Source organism: Oryctolagus cuniculus, chromosome 4 (genome assembly GCF_051225735.1).
Source record: "Oryctolagus cuniculus isolate XC-2025 breed Fujian yellow rabbit chromosome 4, ASM5122573v1, whole genome shotgun sequence".
Classification (NCBI taxonomy): domain Eukaryota; kingdom Metazoa; phylum Chordata; class Mammalia; order Lagomorpha; family Leporidae; genus Oryctolagus; species Oryctolagus cuniculus.
In genome coordinates, this window is record NC_142870.1 from 83,909,997 (window position 1) to 83,926,869 (window position 16,873).

General features: G+C 51.2%; 1 protein-coding gene across 1 annotated transcript; it reads left to right on the forward strand.

Annotated features, from left to right (window-relative positions):
- Positions 1-1,927: 1,927 nt before the first annotated feature.
- On the forward strand, positions 1,928-16,548 carry APOD (apolipoprotein D; the record flags this gene model as incomplete). The annotated part of the gene is given in 5 exon segments (NM_001082258.2): positions 1,928-1,980; positions 4,977-5,136; positions 8,406-8,527; positions 12,839-12,927; positions 16,059-16,548. Coding segments are annotated over 4 exon segments (570 nt in total). The 3' UTR covers positions 16,292-16,548.
- Between the last annotated feature and the right edge of the window lie 325 nt (positions 16,549-16,873).

The following is a 16,873-nucleotide window of genomic DNA, read 5'->3' on the forward strand; positions in this document are numbered from 1 at the left end:
TAAAATCTTAAAAAAAAAAATCACACTCTGGGTTGCTCAACCACCAGCCATCCCAGCAGACCCACCAAGTGCAGACCAGGGAGCCCAGGATTTGCATTTCAGTTCCACGTAAACAATTTCACCTGAAGACAACTCAGTGGGCCCTCCTGGTACGGAGGCTGGGAGCGCCTTCCCCACCTGCCCTCCTTCCTCACCCACTCTCTGGCTCTCTCCCTCCTTGCCCATGGTGAGCGCACCGCTGGAAAGGACACGGGGACCCAGGGAGTCTTGGGCTTCCCAGGAGCCACAGCCCTGGAGAGCTTTGGGAGCTGGAGCACAGCTGGTGGGCTTCAGACACCAGGGCGCTGGCAGAGTGGGGCAGGCGGCAGGGTTTGATGGTCGCCCGCCTGTCTGAGCCTCCCCTAGCCTCCCTTCTGCCTCCCCTGCCCTGCCTGTGTCCTGGCTCCTCCAGACCAGGTAGCACATGCTCAGGACTTTCAGGGGGCCAGAAAGAGGATGCAGCTGGGACCTGGCAGAAGGGGGCCAGGCCAAGGCCAAGGCCACATGATCATCAGCCTGGGCCTCGCACACTCGGGCCTTGACCCCAGACCTGCCCTCTTCCCATGGGTCTACTGGGAGGAGGACGCTGAGCTCCCAGGAGAGGCTGGCGGATCACTCCCTCGGTGTGGACAATAACGTGGTAATGGCCTCTTGGGACACCCACGCTGAAATAAGACAGGGCTTATGTCCCCGTTGGCGGTCACATCATTGCGAGGACAGCACAAGCTGCCTGGTCCCCGAGGTCTCAGGAGACCTGAGCCAGGCCTGGCCTCCCAGTGCCCGTGTCCAGTCCCCTGAGCCTTCCTTCCGCTGCTGCCCACGGGTGGCCATTCACAGCATGGCGTGTGCCTAACACGCTAGCACTGTTAACACGGGACCGCTCTGAAATCACAGATGCCTGGGACAGAGGGGTCCTTACTTGTACCTGAGCAGTTAGGCTGTGTCCCCCAGGCCGGGATGCTTACCACGTCCCTCGAGGCAGTCCCTTCGGCAGTCCCCCCACCCCTCCCCCGCAGGCTGCTGAAGTGGATCTGGGATGGGCCCTGCACTCATCCTCCTAGCCGCCTGTTCTTCAGCATGCCTGTGCTCTGCGGGATTTCTCACGTGTCAGCGCCTACTCTGCCTTGGGTGAATTGCAGGACCCCCCCCAGCAGTGATGGGCTGCCTAGCACATGGAGCTGGGAGAGTCCTGAAGGCACAGAAAGAGGAGCCACCGGAGCCACCTTCTGCTTTCTGGGCTTGCAGAGCTGGTACCTCCCTCCCTTCCACATGCAGCTCAGGAGGGGACAGAAGTGACCACCTCTACTGCACAAAGAGGACTCTGAGGCTTAGGGAAGCTGAGGGTTTGCCCAGGACACCACAGCAAAGCAGCTCTGGTTCCTACTCCTCTCTGCTAACTGAGCCCCACTCCGGTCCAGCAACCACATGGGGTGGAGTCCAGACTCTGTATTAGAAAAGGGAACTGTTGACTGTTCATTTACAGAAAATGAAAAATAAATACCAGCTGTTTGAAAACATACTGCAACTCATCTTGCTGGAATTTAAAAGTGCATCTGACTGGAAAAAATTAAATCAAAGAAGTCCACGTAGCAAAAAAGATGTTTTGAATGAAAATGTGCTTTCTCTCCCTGTCTCATTTACATACACACACACACACACACACACACACACGCACACACAATAACTCCTTGTTTCTTCTTAGGAGAGCAGCTGTGAAGGAAACCGGGGGCAGGGGAATGGACACAACATCCCATCTGTGTTTCATACAGAGCTGGGCTTTTAGGCCAGCTCTCAGAACTGTAGGGGGTGTGGCATGCATGCAGATTAAGGCCTAATGACCCAATGAAGCTTATAAATAACGTGGGAGAAGCCAGTCACCAAGAGAGCTATCTCACGTCGGATGAATTCGTGGACATCACTCTCTTCTTGGTGAAAAAAAAAGGTATGTACCATAGTTAAGTTTTCATTTATGATAAATAATGCTTAAAATAGAAGCAGTCATGGTCTTTCATTGTTCCCTTTCAACTAAAATTCAGAACCACCGATCGAGGGCCTATGTAGTAGCTTTATGAACTTGGTCTCACTTTTTCTTCAAACTAACATACAAGGTAGGTATTATTAGTGCTGTTTTTCAGGTGCCAATACTGAGGCACAGCTGTGATAAGCATCAGGCCTAAGATAAGACCAAAGTCAATGTTGACTCACCCCAAGCCTTCTGTTTATGCTATGCCTTCCCCCTTGTGAATGAAACAATGAGACAATTTTCCACGCACCAGTACCGCACTAGATGAGTTCTCATGGAGTTATCCAACTGTGCATTACAGTGAAATTAAGTGAAACCTGGAACTAACTGTGGGAATAGAAAATGCACTTCACAATATGGCATAGAAATATTTCCTTCCATTCTTGTTGGAGTTGGTGGCCAAGTGGGTTTTTTTTTTTTAAAGATGTATTTACTTGTGGCAACATGTTTTATTTTGTATGTGCAACCTTAAAATCTGCAGCTCCCAGAGATACAGGACTGTGTCCACAGAAACCCCCACGCACCAAGAGCAAGGGCTCTTAGGAGAGCTGAGCTTAAATTCTGGCTTCGCGGTTTACCGAAGGGGAGGAACTGGGGCCATTATCTCCATTAGGACAAAGAGAATATCTGCAGAGATCATTTCCAGATGAGGTGTTGTAGAGACTCAGGGCAGAACACACTTAAAACACTAATGCCAAGCCCTCACATGAAGAAGATCAATGGGTGTATGCAGAGATTCGCAGGCAGTGCCTGGTCCAAGATAGATGCAGTGTTGCCATAGTGGAATTACTTTTTAGTTATTTAATATTCAATTTAAAATAATATCCAATAAATTCTATCTCCTTTTGAAAGTATTTAAAGCTCTCATTTGGGCAAGAAAAATATAAGTGTATGTCGTATGTAATCTATATGTCATCCAAGGTCATAGGCATACCTTAATAACACGCTCGCTAAGTGTTGGGTGACCCCCACGGAAGGGGAATTGGAAAATGCTGGCGATGCTATCAATCCTGCATCTCACAGGGAGCTCTGACCATGGGAATTAAGCTACTGCAGCCAAGAAGCATCTTTGGGAGAGGTGCAATCAGGGGGATTAGTCTTGTTCTGAAATCCTCCCACAGAGCTAAAGAATATGTTCCAGCCCACCAGGAACGCTTTGTAATAAGACATTTGTCAGAATCAGATGGAGAACTGCCTTTTGTTCTAACTGTCACGTGCTGACGCCACATTCGTCTCAGGTCACAGAGGCAAGTGCTCATGGAAAGACAGCACAGGAGCGTGCACAGGAGGAAGCCGGGGGCCGAGGCTGGAGTCACAGCTTCTCCCCTCGAGGCCTCAGTTTCCCCATCCGCACACTTGGAAGACAGCGTGGGGGGGGGACTGGCTAGGTGCCCTCCAAGGCCCTGTCCATGTTGGGGGGAGTCTTGCAGAACATGCATAGAGTGGCCACCCTCTGCAGTTAGATTCTCTGTACAGGGCACTTGGCTTGGGTCTTCTGAGATGAGCCGCCGAGGTTCTGAGAATCTCTTGAAAATGAACACAGATTTCTGTGGGCTTGGGTTGCATTCCTGCAAGCCCATCATCCCTGAAAAGGTTAAAAGACAGGAGGCGTTTATTTGGTGGTGGGAGCGGATGGGGAAAAGGAGTCTCCCAGAGGAAGCAAGGTGGTGCCAGGCAGACTTCACTGGGGGGGGGGGGGGGTGAGGCTGGTGGGGGAGGGGGCTCTGCTACCACCCCTCCCCCACCAGCCTCAGCTGGTAGCTTTCCCTCATTACATAACCGTTCTTTTGAAAACCAGGCAAGGAAGCCTCCAGAAGACAAGCTATTGATTATTAAAGTTATCTGGAGGCTCCGAGGCTTGTAATAAAGTGGTTATAATTATGCCTGTTATGACACAGCCTTTTAAATGCTCAGATCTGAGAACACTGTGCATGCGTTGACTCAGTCAGCCTCATCCAGGGAGAGGCAAGGAGCTGGAAATAGCTCGTGGCAGCTACCGGCTAAGCAGCCACAAGGAAGGGAGGAAGCAGGAGTTCAAGGCCAGCAAGTGGGGGGAGGGGGAGAGGTTGGGGGCCGGGCATGATCTCCCTCCCCTAGCGGGCTAACCCTCCTCAGGACCCTCCGGTTGGAACACTTGGCTGCACAATCACCCATCAGCTGAAGGTCCTTCCCTGGTTAAATGCCCAGTGTCTATGAAAAATACTCTGAATAGAATGTCAAAAACAAGGAAGTTTGGGAAATGCAATAATGCAATCATCTGTAGCTGCCTTTCAACAACAACTAGGGATCCCGGAGCACTGAGACTGAAGTACTAGGTCATCTCATGGATTGCTCACAGCTATGAGTGTTAGTCCCACTTCACAGACAGCCACTGAGGCACAGATAGACCCAGGACACTACTGTGCAGCAGAGCCAGAACTCAAGCCCATTCGGGGTGACCCTGGAGGTCCCCCCCCCCCGAAACATACACGCCCCGCTCCCTGTGGAGGTCCCAGGCCCACTCTCAGGCTGGCCAACAGGGAGGCCTAAGACTTCAAACCCTGCACACGATTTTGTTTGTTTAGCTTTTCCCTCTCACGGCTTGCTGGAAGGCTTCTCTCGCCCGCTTTACCTGCCGCTGCCCCACGCCGCTGCTGTTCCTTTCTGAGTCTGACATTCCAGGGTCCCGGGTCGGGGTGGGGGGTGAATCAGAGGAGACCCGCACCCTGGAGAAAGGCCTAATAAATTAGGATAGGGGTGGGTTAGCGAAATCCGCGCTAAACCCCGGCAGAGTGTGCCAGAGGGGAGGACGGCCTGACGGTTGCGCTGTTAACCGGGGTCCCCTGAGGGGGACGGGTCCCCACGGCTGAGGGGGCGGGGGCGGGGCTGCGCGGCCTCGGCAGGCTCACAACTCCAGCGGCTTTGTTTCCTCCGCAGCTCCAGGTTCCGGTGCAGCCGCCGGCCCCCAGATGGCGCCCAAGCTGCTGCTGCTGCTCCCGGCGCTGGCCGGCCTGATCTCCGTGGCGCAGGGGCAGGCGTTCCACCTGGGCAGGTGCCCCACCCCTCCCGTGCAGGAGAACTTCGACGTGCACAAGGTGTGGTCAGAGGCTGCCGTGTCTCTTTCTTGAACAAGCATCCTGGCACAATTCTCTCTCACGTCCCCGCAAGCCTGGGGACATGCACTTACTTGTTTGGGGTCTCCAGACCCTGCGTTGAGGACTGAGGGCAGAGGGTGTATGGGAGTGGGGTGTGGGCCGGGAAGGTGAGAGGGTGAGGCCGGGAAGCCCTAAGGGAGCCCGGGTGGGGATCTGCTGAGCAAGCAAGCGAGTACAGTGCAGCTTGTAGGGCCCTCGCTGGGGGCCAGCAGACCTCTGGCTGAGCTCAGGTGGGAAACCTGCAGAGGGTGGGAATTGCCCACGGTGGCACAGGTGTGGGCTGCAGGGATATGGGACAGGGCACTGACAGCCCCTGCTGCAGGCCTGTCACCTCCTAAACACTGTCCCCAGGTGGGGTTGCTGCCAATCTGCCCAGGGCTGCTTTGCAAGTATCAACGTCATCAGCTCCCCCCAAAATGATCTGTTTCCTTAGGATGGAGGGAGAGAAGCAGGCAGCACATAGGGATAGCTACTGGACGGCACCACTCAAGAGATCCCACGGCTGCTGACTCAGGCCTACGGTCTCACCCTTAAGACATGTCCTCATTAGAAGGGTTTCTTTATATTTGTGTTTATTTTTATGTATTTGAAAGAGGGAGAGCGATCACTTTCCAAGTGCCCACAACAACCAGGGGTGGAATGCCATCCAGGTCTCTCGGGGCTGTGGCAGGGGCACACACACTGTTTTCCAAAGACTGCACCATTTAACATTCCAACCAACAATGTATAATTCCAGTCTTTCCATATCTTTTCTAACGATGGCTATTGTTGCCTTTGATTATAACCAGTTGTAGTGGTTGTGAAGTGGTATCTCACTGTGGGCTCGATTTGCATCTCTATAATGGCTGAGAATGTTGAGCATATTTCAGTGTGCTTATTGACTAGTTGTGTATCTTCTATTCGAATCCTTTGCCCATCTTTTTTCATTTTTTTTTTTTAAAGCAGAGTTACAAAGAGGGAGAGAGGGAGACAGCTCTTCAATCTGCTGGTTCATCCCCAAATGGCCACAATGGCCCAGGTTGGGCCACGATGAAGCCAAGGGCCAGGAGCCTGGAAATCTGTCCAGGTCTCTCACGTGAGTGGCAGGAACCATGTACTTGGGCCGTCTTCTGCTGCTTTCCCAGGTGCATTAGCAAGGAGCTGGATTGGAAGTGGAACAGCCAGGACAGGACCTGGCATCATATGGGATGCCACCATCACAAGCAGTAGTTTTACCTACTATGCCACAGCGCTGCCCGTCTTTTAATTGGGCAATTTATCCTTTAATTATTGAGATGTAAGAGTTCTTTCTATATTCTGGATTCTATAACTGGACTCTCTGTGACACAAGCAGCAGCTTATCCCATTGGCTACACCAGGCACTGGTCCTGAGTTCAGTGGCTTTCATTGAGAGTTGTCCTCAGTAAACGAGTGGGGAGTGTACAATCAGAAACACAGGTATACACTTGTGATTGAGACAGTCCTGCCTTTGTTTTCTCTCTTTCAAAGTTCTGAGTTTTTGAAAGTGTTTCTCTTTGCTTTGTTGAATAAATACATCTTTAAATGTATATACTAATTTCAACTAATGTTTTGACTAGGGAAATATTCACATGGTTCAAAATTCTAGAGGTCCAGAACATCCCTCCCACCTCTATAACTCAGTTTCCCTCCCCAGTAGCAACCAGCAATCAACAAATTGTGTATCTTTCAGGAGATAATGTATACATGCACAAACGTGTAATATAATTGTGGTAGGCATGATAGTGGCTTCCAAAGATGTCCATGCTCTAGCCCCTGGAATCTGTGGGTATATTTCTTTTTGTGGAAAGAGAGATTTTGTGGATGTGATTAAAGATATGCACCTTCAGATGGCCACACTAGCCTGGATTATCTGGGTGGGCCCAGTGTGACCCTTAAATAACTCCAGAAGTGCAGAGAATCTTTCCTGGCTGTGCTCAGAGATGTGTGATGCTGGACTGATCAGAGACATGCAGTGTGAGAAAGCTTTGACCTGGTTTCGCTGGCTTCGAAAATGAAGAAGGGGGTGGCAGGCCAAGGGAAGCAGGCAGCCCCCGGGACCCAAACAGACAAGAGAGCCCAGCTCAGTGAGCCTCCAGAGAGGAGCGCAGCCAGTGCCTTGATTTTTGCCCTGTGAGCCCTGGGTCAGGGTTCTGACCAATGGAACTATAAGATAAGGGATCCATAGTGCTTTACATCTGTGGTAATTTGTTGTAACAACAATAGAAACTTAATATAACAACCTTTTCCTCCATTTTTTACACAAGAAGTAGTTTGCTACAGATGCTATTTTGTGCTGGACTTTTTTCGTGAACTATGTCTTAGAGGTAATGCACGTCTCTCTTTTAAAGAGGATGCCTGCAACTCTATGGCAGAGATGTGCTGGCATTTATGTACCGGCCCCCTCCTGATCTCACTTAGGTGGCTTTCACTTTTACGCTCACCAGCAGTACTGCAACAAATAACCTCATTTCTTATATCAGGATGCATTCTCAGAAGCGAAGCTTCTGGGCCAAACAGCATACATATTTTTAGCCTCGCTGGGTGTTGCCAAGCTGCCCTCTTCAGAGGTTGTAAATTGGTACGGTCTGCATGCCAGGCCTGCACGGAAGGAAGCATGAGGGTGCCCTTCCCCCACCCCACCCCCCAACACAGTGGCAGCTTCCTTCCAGGTAACTCCACATACCTGAAGCTGCGGCCTGAGAGCAAGCCCCCAGCGGAGGGATGGCACAGGACTCGCCATCCTAATCACCTGGGTTATAACACACTTACTGAGCGCTCCCTGTGCAGGGTCGTAGGGGGAAACCTGCATACACTGCACACATGTGGCTTTGCAGACATCTCAAAGTCGCCTTGTCGAATCATAAAATGCTTGAGATGAAAGGTGCCTCATGCCATCCAGGCCAACCCCTTCCTTTTACAGAGGCTGGGATTTCACACAGATTTTGGCTGAAAGGGACACTGAGAACATCTCTAAAAGAAAGAGCCCTTTAGGAATAGAATGTAGCATTCATTCACCCGGTGCCCGCACAGCCGGTTCACAGATGGGCCATCCCCTCGGTGTCTTGCTCGCTGGCCGCGGGGAACAAAGCAGCCCATTCTGCCTGGTTTCCCCTGGGGAAGGGCTCTGCTTCTGAGAGACCACAATTGGGAAGAGTCTGCAGGTCCCCGGCCAGCACGGGGCTTGGCTCTGCTTCTTGTTGTCTCTGCAGTATCTCGGACGATGGTACGAAATTGAGAAGATCCCGGTGAGCTTTGAGAAAGGAAACTGCATCCAGGCCAACTACTCACTAATGGAGAATGGAAACATCAAAGTGCTGAATCAGGAGTTGAGGTGAGTGGCCAGCGGCGTCCCGGAGGGCGTCCAGGGCCGAGGCGCACACCACGGGGTCTCCACGGCTGCTCACTGTGGCCACTGAGACAATCCTGTGCAGGCAGGGACCTTGGGGACCGGAGCCCACTCCCTCATTTCCATACTCACTTGCTGAGCACCTTCTGTATACCCTGACGGTGACCCAGACTGACAGGTGCGTGCCATCATAGCAGATAAATACTCTGTTCACAGAGGACTTCAGGGAGCGTCTTGTGTGACCTCAAACCAGGCCCGAAGCCCCTCCCACATCAGTGACTGGCAGGGGACGCCCAGCCTTGCTGGATACTTCGGGAACTGGGGGTTCATTGCCTTCCATAACAGGTGACCTCATCTCCAGGTGGCTTTACCTAGTTTTTTTGCAAGCAGAAACCAAATAGATGTGCATTCACATTCTGGGTTGTATAACAGGATGTCCTGAAGTGCAGATTTCCATTACAGAGGGCTTCTAACAGTAACATATGAGCCAACGATCTACACCCTGGCAAGCAAATGCCAATTTTTAAAAAGCCCCTGCAAGAGTGCCTTCCTCCCTACCCTCCTCCAACAAAGATCTCAGCAACAATAACCGGCCTTTATGCCCTTCCTGTGGGCCAGGCATCACTCTCCCTTTGTATGTGTGTGTGTGTGTGTGTAATACACATCAATTTAATCCCCACAACCACCCTGCGGTAGGTACTATTACTAACACTTTTTTTTCTGTTCTGTTAAGATTGATTTATTTATTTGAGAGGTAGAGTTACAGACAGAGAGAGGGAGAAACAGAGAGAGAGAGGTCTTTCATGTGCTGGTTCACTCTCCAAAATGGCCGCAATGGCCGGTGCTAGGCCAATCTGAAGCCAGAAGCCAGGAGCCTCTTCTGAGTCTCCCACGCAGGTGCAGGGGCCAAGGACTTGGGCCATCTTTTACTGCTTTCCCAGGCCATAGCAGAGAGCTAGATCAGAAGTGGAGCAGCTGGGACTCGAACTAGTGCCCATATGGGATGCCGACACCACAGGTGGAGGCTTAACCTACTACGCCACAGTGCTGGTGCCTACCAACATTTTTAAAGACCAGGAAACAAATGAGAGAAAGGCTGGGGTAGAAGGGTGTCCTTCCTGTTCCCTACAGGATCTTTGAACTGTGTTCAACTCCAAGGAGACCCTGTCTGGCCTGCCCAGGCCACGAGAGGCTCTCTGTGGCCCCTTGGAGCCTTCCTATGAGCCACACCCCAGTGGGTGGCAACCAGGCCCCCCTACACACCAGAGAAGCAAGTAAAGGCCTTGTGCACCTCTAGAGAAAAACCCAGCTCAGTTCAGACCCCCAGGGAAGGGCTGCAGGCGCCCAGACACAGATTCCCCAGAAGATCTCACAAGAGTTTGATGGGCCACAGCTACCACAACCCCACTGCACATAGTTAGTCACATCCTAAGAACAAGTGCCAGTGACACAGACCCTGAAGCCCAGGAGCTCCCTCCCCTGCCCCCACCTCTCCCGGGGAGCTGGCCAGGAGTCCTCTTTCACTGTGTCCCAAGTGTTAGGTTGCTCTGCCTCCAGGCTTACTCGGGTTTCAGACCCTGGGGCACTTGGGAAAAAGTTTGTTAGTTCAGGAAAATGGTGAGTTTGTCCTTCCAGAGGATTGCAGGAGTGGGGGGCACAGCAGGGGGCTAAGCTGGAACTTTCTCTCTTGTCCAGTGCAGAATCTGAGGCCCGACACAGCTGGTGTAGGGCTGGGAGAGGAAGGGCTCAGGTTCTAGAATTAGGCTGCCTGGTTTCAAATCCTAGTTCTGCCTCTTCTTCTGTGATCTTAGATTAAATGTAACAATTCTCTAGGCCTCAGTTTTCCTCATCTGTAAAATGGCAGTGATAGTAGAATCTACATCCACAGAGCTGTTTGAGCGTTAACTAAGGTAATACGTGTGAAGCACTCAGCAAAACAGGGTCCGGTGTGTAATAATCATTGAGTAAGTATTGCCTGTTACTGGGAATCTGCTGCTACCCTTGAAAATACAAATGTGTTTTCCCCATGAACATGGTGTGAGTTTGTGATCAGAGCGAGGTTTTTTTAAGAACAGTTCTGGAAAATAATGCAGGTGACAATGGGCAGAGCCTGGCCTGTTGCTAAGTTACCGTGTGCAGACAGAAACCCTGGGTCTTCCGCAGCTGTCTGAGTTCTAGGTGAGAGGACAAGGCAAGGTCCCAGACCTGCCTGGTAATAAACAGAAGATGTGGCCAGGAGTGGGAGCGCCCGCTTCCCCACCTCCCGGGCCTGCTACCATCCTCTGGTTTCTAGGCCATCCAGCACCGCTAAGTACAGCACTAACCTAACGACTTCCTAACACGGACGATTTCTCCAGTTTTCATTTGCCTGTGCGGTTTGAGGACGGAAGGGCAGGCAGCTCCTCCACAAGTCTGCTAGGAAGAGTGTCACATCGCAATACCTGAGCACCCGCACTTCTCTGCCCCTCTCCAGACCTTTCTTCCCTCTCCTGGGCTCGTGGGATGGTTGGGACTTATCCAGAAATGTGACTAGGTCCCTTTGAGAGGGTGTAAATGTTTCATATAACCTAAGGCCATCGCTGCTAGGATACACGACCATCTCGCGTAGCAGGAAGACAGAGAAGGCCCTGCCCACGGTGTCGGGTGGAATCAAATGGAAAGTGCGCATTTCTGTACATTTCATGCCCCTGAGATCTGGGCGCAGCCGATACTCACTGAGATAAGGTGAATGTCTCCTCACACTGCCTGCGAAGAAAGCCCCCACGCTCAGATGCTTGCTGAGCTGGAAGGGGCCTCAGCGCTCAGGCCCCCGGCTGGGGCGGATGTCACCGAGGCCCCAAGCCGGGGAAGGCTTGTGGATCTCCAGACTCTCTATTTCGCATTATTTTCGGTTGTCCAAATTAGTCCTTCTTCATTCCTTTGGCCCCTTCTCGTTCTTTAAAGCTTTTGTTTATTCAAAAGAGAGAAAAGAGGACCAGGGTGTGGTGCAGCATGTTGTCACTTGCGAGGCTGGCATCCCATATGAGAGTACCGGTGTGAGGCCCAGCTGCTCTGCTTCCAGCCTGGCTGGCTACTAATGCACCTGCGAAGGCAGTGGAGGACAGCCCAAATACTTGTGCCCCTGCCACCCATGTGGGAGACCGGGATGGAGTTCCTGGTTCCTGGCTTCCACCTGGCCCAGTCCTAGCTGTTGCAGCCACTTGAGGCAGAGATGGGCAACCTTTTCCTGCCAAGAGCCATTTGGATACTCATAACACCATTTGCAGGCCATAAGAAATTACCAACTTAAAAACTGGCCTGCTATATGTTTATTGAATCTCAAGTCCAGCCTGTGGTTGCCTTGGCAGGGCCAAATCAAGTGATTCCACAACGGAGCCAGGGTCTAGGCTGCCTTTGGGAGCCTCTCAGGGCAGAAATCACAGTGTTAGCCGCCAGGGCCCCTGGTGTCTTTTGCCTTTCTTTTTACACATTCAACACAGCACAGAACACTTCACCTCTTGTCACCAGAATGGGTGGGGATTTCTCCCAGCCAAAAAGCGGCTCTCCAGCAGGCACCAGCTGGGAACGCTGTCGTTCAGTTCCGACACTCCCCACCTGGGGATAGTGTCAGATCCACAGGTGAACAGTTTGGTTCCACAAGGCCGTCCCCTCTTTAAATGCCAGCTGCAAGCCCCCAGCTGTGGCCTGGGCTTTTGACTGACCATCTACCAACTGGAGTTCCCACAGCCCCTTCCTCTGTTCTATCAATGTCCTGGAGCAGCTCACAGAACCTAGATTTGCCCATGTATTGTAAAATACATTGCAGAGGATATGGGTGGAGGGCAGAGTCTGTGGGAAGGGACGTGGGGGCTTCCACATCCTTCCCAGGCACAACACCCTCCACACGCTTCCATGAGCTCGCAATCTGGAAGCACTTGAACCCCCGTCCTTGAGGGTTTTTATGGAGGCTTCATGATCTGGCAATGACTCAATCAGTGGCAATTGGTGATCAGTCCTGCCTCTCTTCCCTGGAGCTGAAAATCCCAGCCCTCTAATCATGCCTTGATCTTCCCGGCCATCAGCTCCATCCTGAAGATATGAGGGGTCCCCAGCCACCTGTCTTCTCATTGGCACATAACAGACACTCATCACTCTGGACGTTCTGAGAAATTTAGGAGCTGTGTGCCAGGAACTGGGGGCAGAAACTAAATAAATATTTATGATATCACCATGTCACACATTCATTCTTGGCTTTCCAGGAGTTCAGGTTGATTTTTAATTTTGTTTTTGTTGTTGTTTTGTTTGAATTCATCGCAGACCTGATGGAACTGTGAATCAAATTGAAGGCCAAGCCACCCAGAGCAACCTCACGGAGCCCGCCAAGTTGGGAGTGAAGTTTTTCCAGTGTGAGTACCCACACCTAGCGTGAGGTTTCGAGGATGGGAGATAAAGACTGAAGGTTGGAACTGTAGGTTGGAGCATGCCTGTCTCTTGGGAGTGTATCCACAATGATTCAAAACATAGTCATTTGTTGAGCGCCTCCTGCACTCCCCCACACTGGGCTGGGCACTGGGGATGCTGTGATGAACAAGGCAGAGCCAGCATTTGTCCTTATGGATCGTACACTCCAGTGTGGATACGGATAAGTAACCAGCAGGTTCGCCATAAAACTGTGGTCAGCATTTCAGTAGGTGAGGCTCACATGGAAGGGCACAGGCATGAGCAGCCAGAGACCTGGTCCACTCTTGTTTCCCAAAGGAACCCGAGGCCCCCCCAAACTGGTAGAACAGATGGCATGTGCAAAAGCCTGGAGGCAGGAGATGATAGCAATGAAGGCAAGTGTGAGTCCTGGCTCTGCCACTGTCTAGTCAATGGTTGGAGACCCTGAAAGATATTGCATCACAAGCATCTGCCCTCTGAGATCTGAGCTAACGGAGGAATGGACACAGGCGACAGAGAAAGCACCAAATCTTAGTTTTATGGCTGGTGTAGATACACTAGCAAATTTAGCTCAGGGCTGTGAGATTTTCTAATGATGGAAACGCTAGGGAGCCCCTCTTCCCACCCATAGGGCAGACACTGAAATCCCCAGCTGGGAGAGCAAGCACTCCCTCCTCCTCCCACCCCCACTCCCACCCCGCACTCCCCCACCCCACACCAGCCAAGTCCCCAGAGTGGAGCAGAGAGGAGGTTCTTATAGACCAAGAAAGGAGCAGGGAAAAGAAATCACAAGGCTGAGGGCAACTGACTTGGCAGGTACCAACCAGGGTAACTATGATCCTCTACTGGCTAACACCTGCTCTGTGACCGTGAGGGCTTTGCTCGCGCCTCGATTGTTCATTTTACCAAGAAGGAGGCTGGTGTGCAAGAAGGCTGAGTGATGTGGGCAGGCATTGAACTAACTAGTTGTAGGACTGGGTCTTAAATCCAGGCCCCCACACCCTCAACTGAGCGTTTCTCCCATAACATGAATCAGGGGAAGGTATTACAATGCAGGTTGCATGTTATGTGCCCAATCTTCTTAGGGAAACCTGGGACAGGTATTAAAAGAGAGACATGGGCTGTTGGCTGGGGAGGTCTAGAAGGGAGAGATTTATTCGAGTTGGAGGGACTGGTAGTTTTCACTGGGCCTTGAAGCCTGTAAGGAATATTATGGGGATGGGTGTTCCAAGTGGAGGGAATGGCACAGGAGAAGGGCTGGATAAAGAAGCCTGGTTCATGAGAGGGTGTGTGGAATAGGAGGTTAGGGAGTGCCTTGAATCCCATGTTAGTTTGGAATTTCTTCTGGAAGCAATAGGAGACCTACATCTTCTAGTAAAGAGAGAGATGGAACCTTTCCATGCCTAAGAGGAGATATCTATGTGTATTTTGGAGAGCTGGACCCTGTGAGAGGAAGCAGAGTGTTCACGCCTGGGATATGCAGATGGGATGGGATGCTGCTGCTGAAGGTATCTGTCCAAAATCACTCAGTGCCAAAGAGCTCTCAGCCATCTGAGAATACAAAACCATTTTAGATTACAGACAGCAGATGAGTGATGGACACAACTCTATCAGGGTGAGTGAGGCAGGCAGGCAGGGCACCAACAGTGCTATAAAAGGGAGTCAGAAACTCCACTCAGTCTAGGCGTCCATCCACACTCTGCCAGGTGTCCTTCTCCTTCCCTATTTATAAGCAGAGAGTCAGGGGCAGGAACGGCCCTGGTGGCTGGTCATCTGGGCCAGCCCTCTTGTGTTGTCCTGCACACCAGCTGGGCCCTTGACACCCAGCCAAGCTCTAAGCACTCACACACTGTCCCCTATAGCCAGTGGCTTCTCAGGTCATTCACAAGTGTTGAGTTCTGGTTCTGATCTGATAAGAATTATTTTTGAGTGGAGGAGCTGGGAGACTGAAAAACTGGAAAGAAAATCACTAGAGACTGCATATGGGCCCAAATCTTTTGTGCTTAGAGGATCAACACACAGCTTTCTCCCACTTGGGGGCAACTTCTACTTAACAAGTTGGGCTATGGGTTTTCCTTGGCTTGGACCTTAGCTGTGGAGGCCAAGTTCACAGTATTTAGATGCAAATGGAGAGGGTAAATCCTCCATCTCTCCTCTTAAGGACACCCTTAATCTTGACTTTTAACACTTTACAGATGTCGATCAATGAATCTTTTTTAAAAGATTTATTTATTTATTTATTTATTTGAGAAGCAGAGTTACAGAGAAAGGGGGAGACAGAGAGAGAATGGCTGCAACGGCCGGAGTGGGGCCAATCTGAAGTCAGGATCTAGGAGCTTCCTCTGGGTCTCCCACATGGGTGCAGGGGCCCCAGGACTTGGGCCATCTTCCACTGCTTTACAGGCCATACCAGAGAGCTGCATCAGAAGCAGAGCAGCTGGGACTTGAACCGGCACCCATGTGGGATGCTGGCACACAGGTGGATGCTTAACCTACTATGTCACAGCGCCAGCTCTGATCAATGAATCTTTATAGGCACTTGATGAGTAAGAGCCTATGACACTGTAACTGGCTTACCGTGTTCTTAAGCATGGAAGGATTTTGAAGATTATTCAGGAAGACATAAACAAGAGCAAAAATTCTAGCTTCTGCCTCTTCCATGAGGCAGCTTCTAAAGGAAGTTGCGTGGTTGATACTCAGAAGGGCTGGGGTTCCTGGCCTTATGTTCTTTACTCCACTTGGTTAAGTGATACCTCCATGGAACCAATGCTAAGTGTAGCCTGTCAGTCCAGGGGTTCAGCTAAGCTCCCAGTTACCCCCAGGAGACCACTACTACAAGGAACAAGGACCACAACGATGGTTCTTAATTTTGGCTGCCTATTGGCATCACTGATGAGCCTTTTAAAGCACCAACCACCACCACCCCCTCCAAATTCAGGAAAGAGTGGGGAAGATCCCCTTAGTATCTTTCAAAGTCCTTGCACAAGTCCCACACAAAGCCAAGTTAAGTCTAGAAGGAATAGAACTTCCAGAATCCTGAAGATGAGCTTTCTCTCTTGCCCTGGTCCCTCCTAATGCTGCCTGTCTCCCTTCGCAGTGATGCCAACGGCCCCGTACTGGGTCCTGGCCACCGACTATGAGAACTACGCACTCGTGTACTCCTGTACCACAATCATCTGGCTTTTTCACATGGATCATGTTTGGATCTTGGGAAGAAACCGTTATCTCCCTCCTGAAACAGTGACCTATCTGAAGGATATCCTGACTGCCAATAACATCGACATTGAGAAGATGATTGTCACAGATCAGGTGAACTGCCCCGAGTTCTAGTAATGAGGCTCAAAGGGGAGGCTGCACCTGCTCCATGTCACTTCTCCTGCTTCGCTTTCCCCTGCCCCACTCTACCCTTCCTAAGGACAGACCACCCGGCCAGACAAACATGTGTGAATACCAGAAGGGAGGCTTAACGGCAATGGAGCCAATGAAGGGCAGTTGAAGGAAACTTGCCCCCAACACTTAGCCGTGCCCCACTCTGCTGTCTTGCTGGCCTCCTAATAAACGTGTTGCTGACCTGCTGTGCTCACAGTAGACTCCGACTCGGATCAATTATTGTGAGTTTTAAATTATAAGCTTTGGTTGTAAACCCTTGGCCAGTTGTGCTGGAGAAACACTAAGCATTGACCTGTCCTAGTGTCAGGTAGCAAATCCTGTTTCTGGAAGGTGGAAGCCAATGGCAAAGGCATGTTCTGAATCTGGGGGCCCCCAGCCTGCAGGAGATCCCTGTTTAGGGGCAATTTCCTGGGGTTTCACAGTCTCTGTTGGGAAGTTTTCCCTGAAGTAGCTTTTACTTTCTCCTCAGGAGTCTTCACCCTCAGATGATAGAATGAGATCATTTTGTAACCACAGACTTCT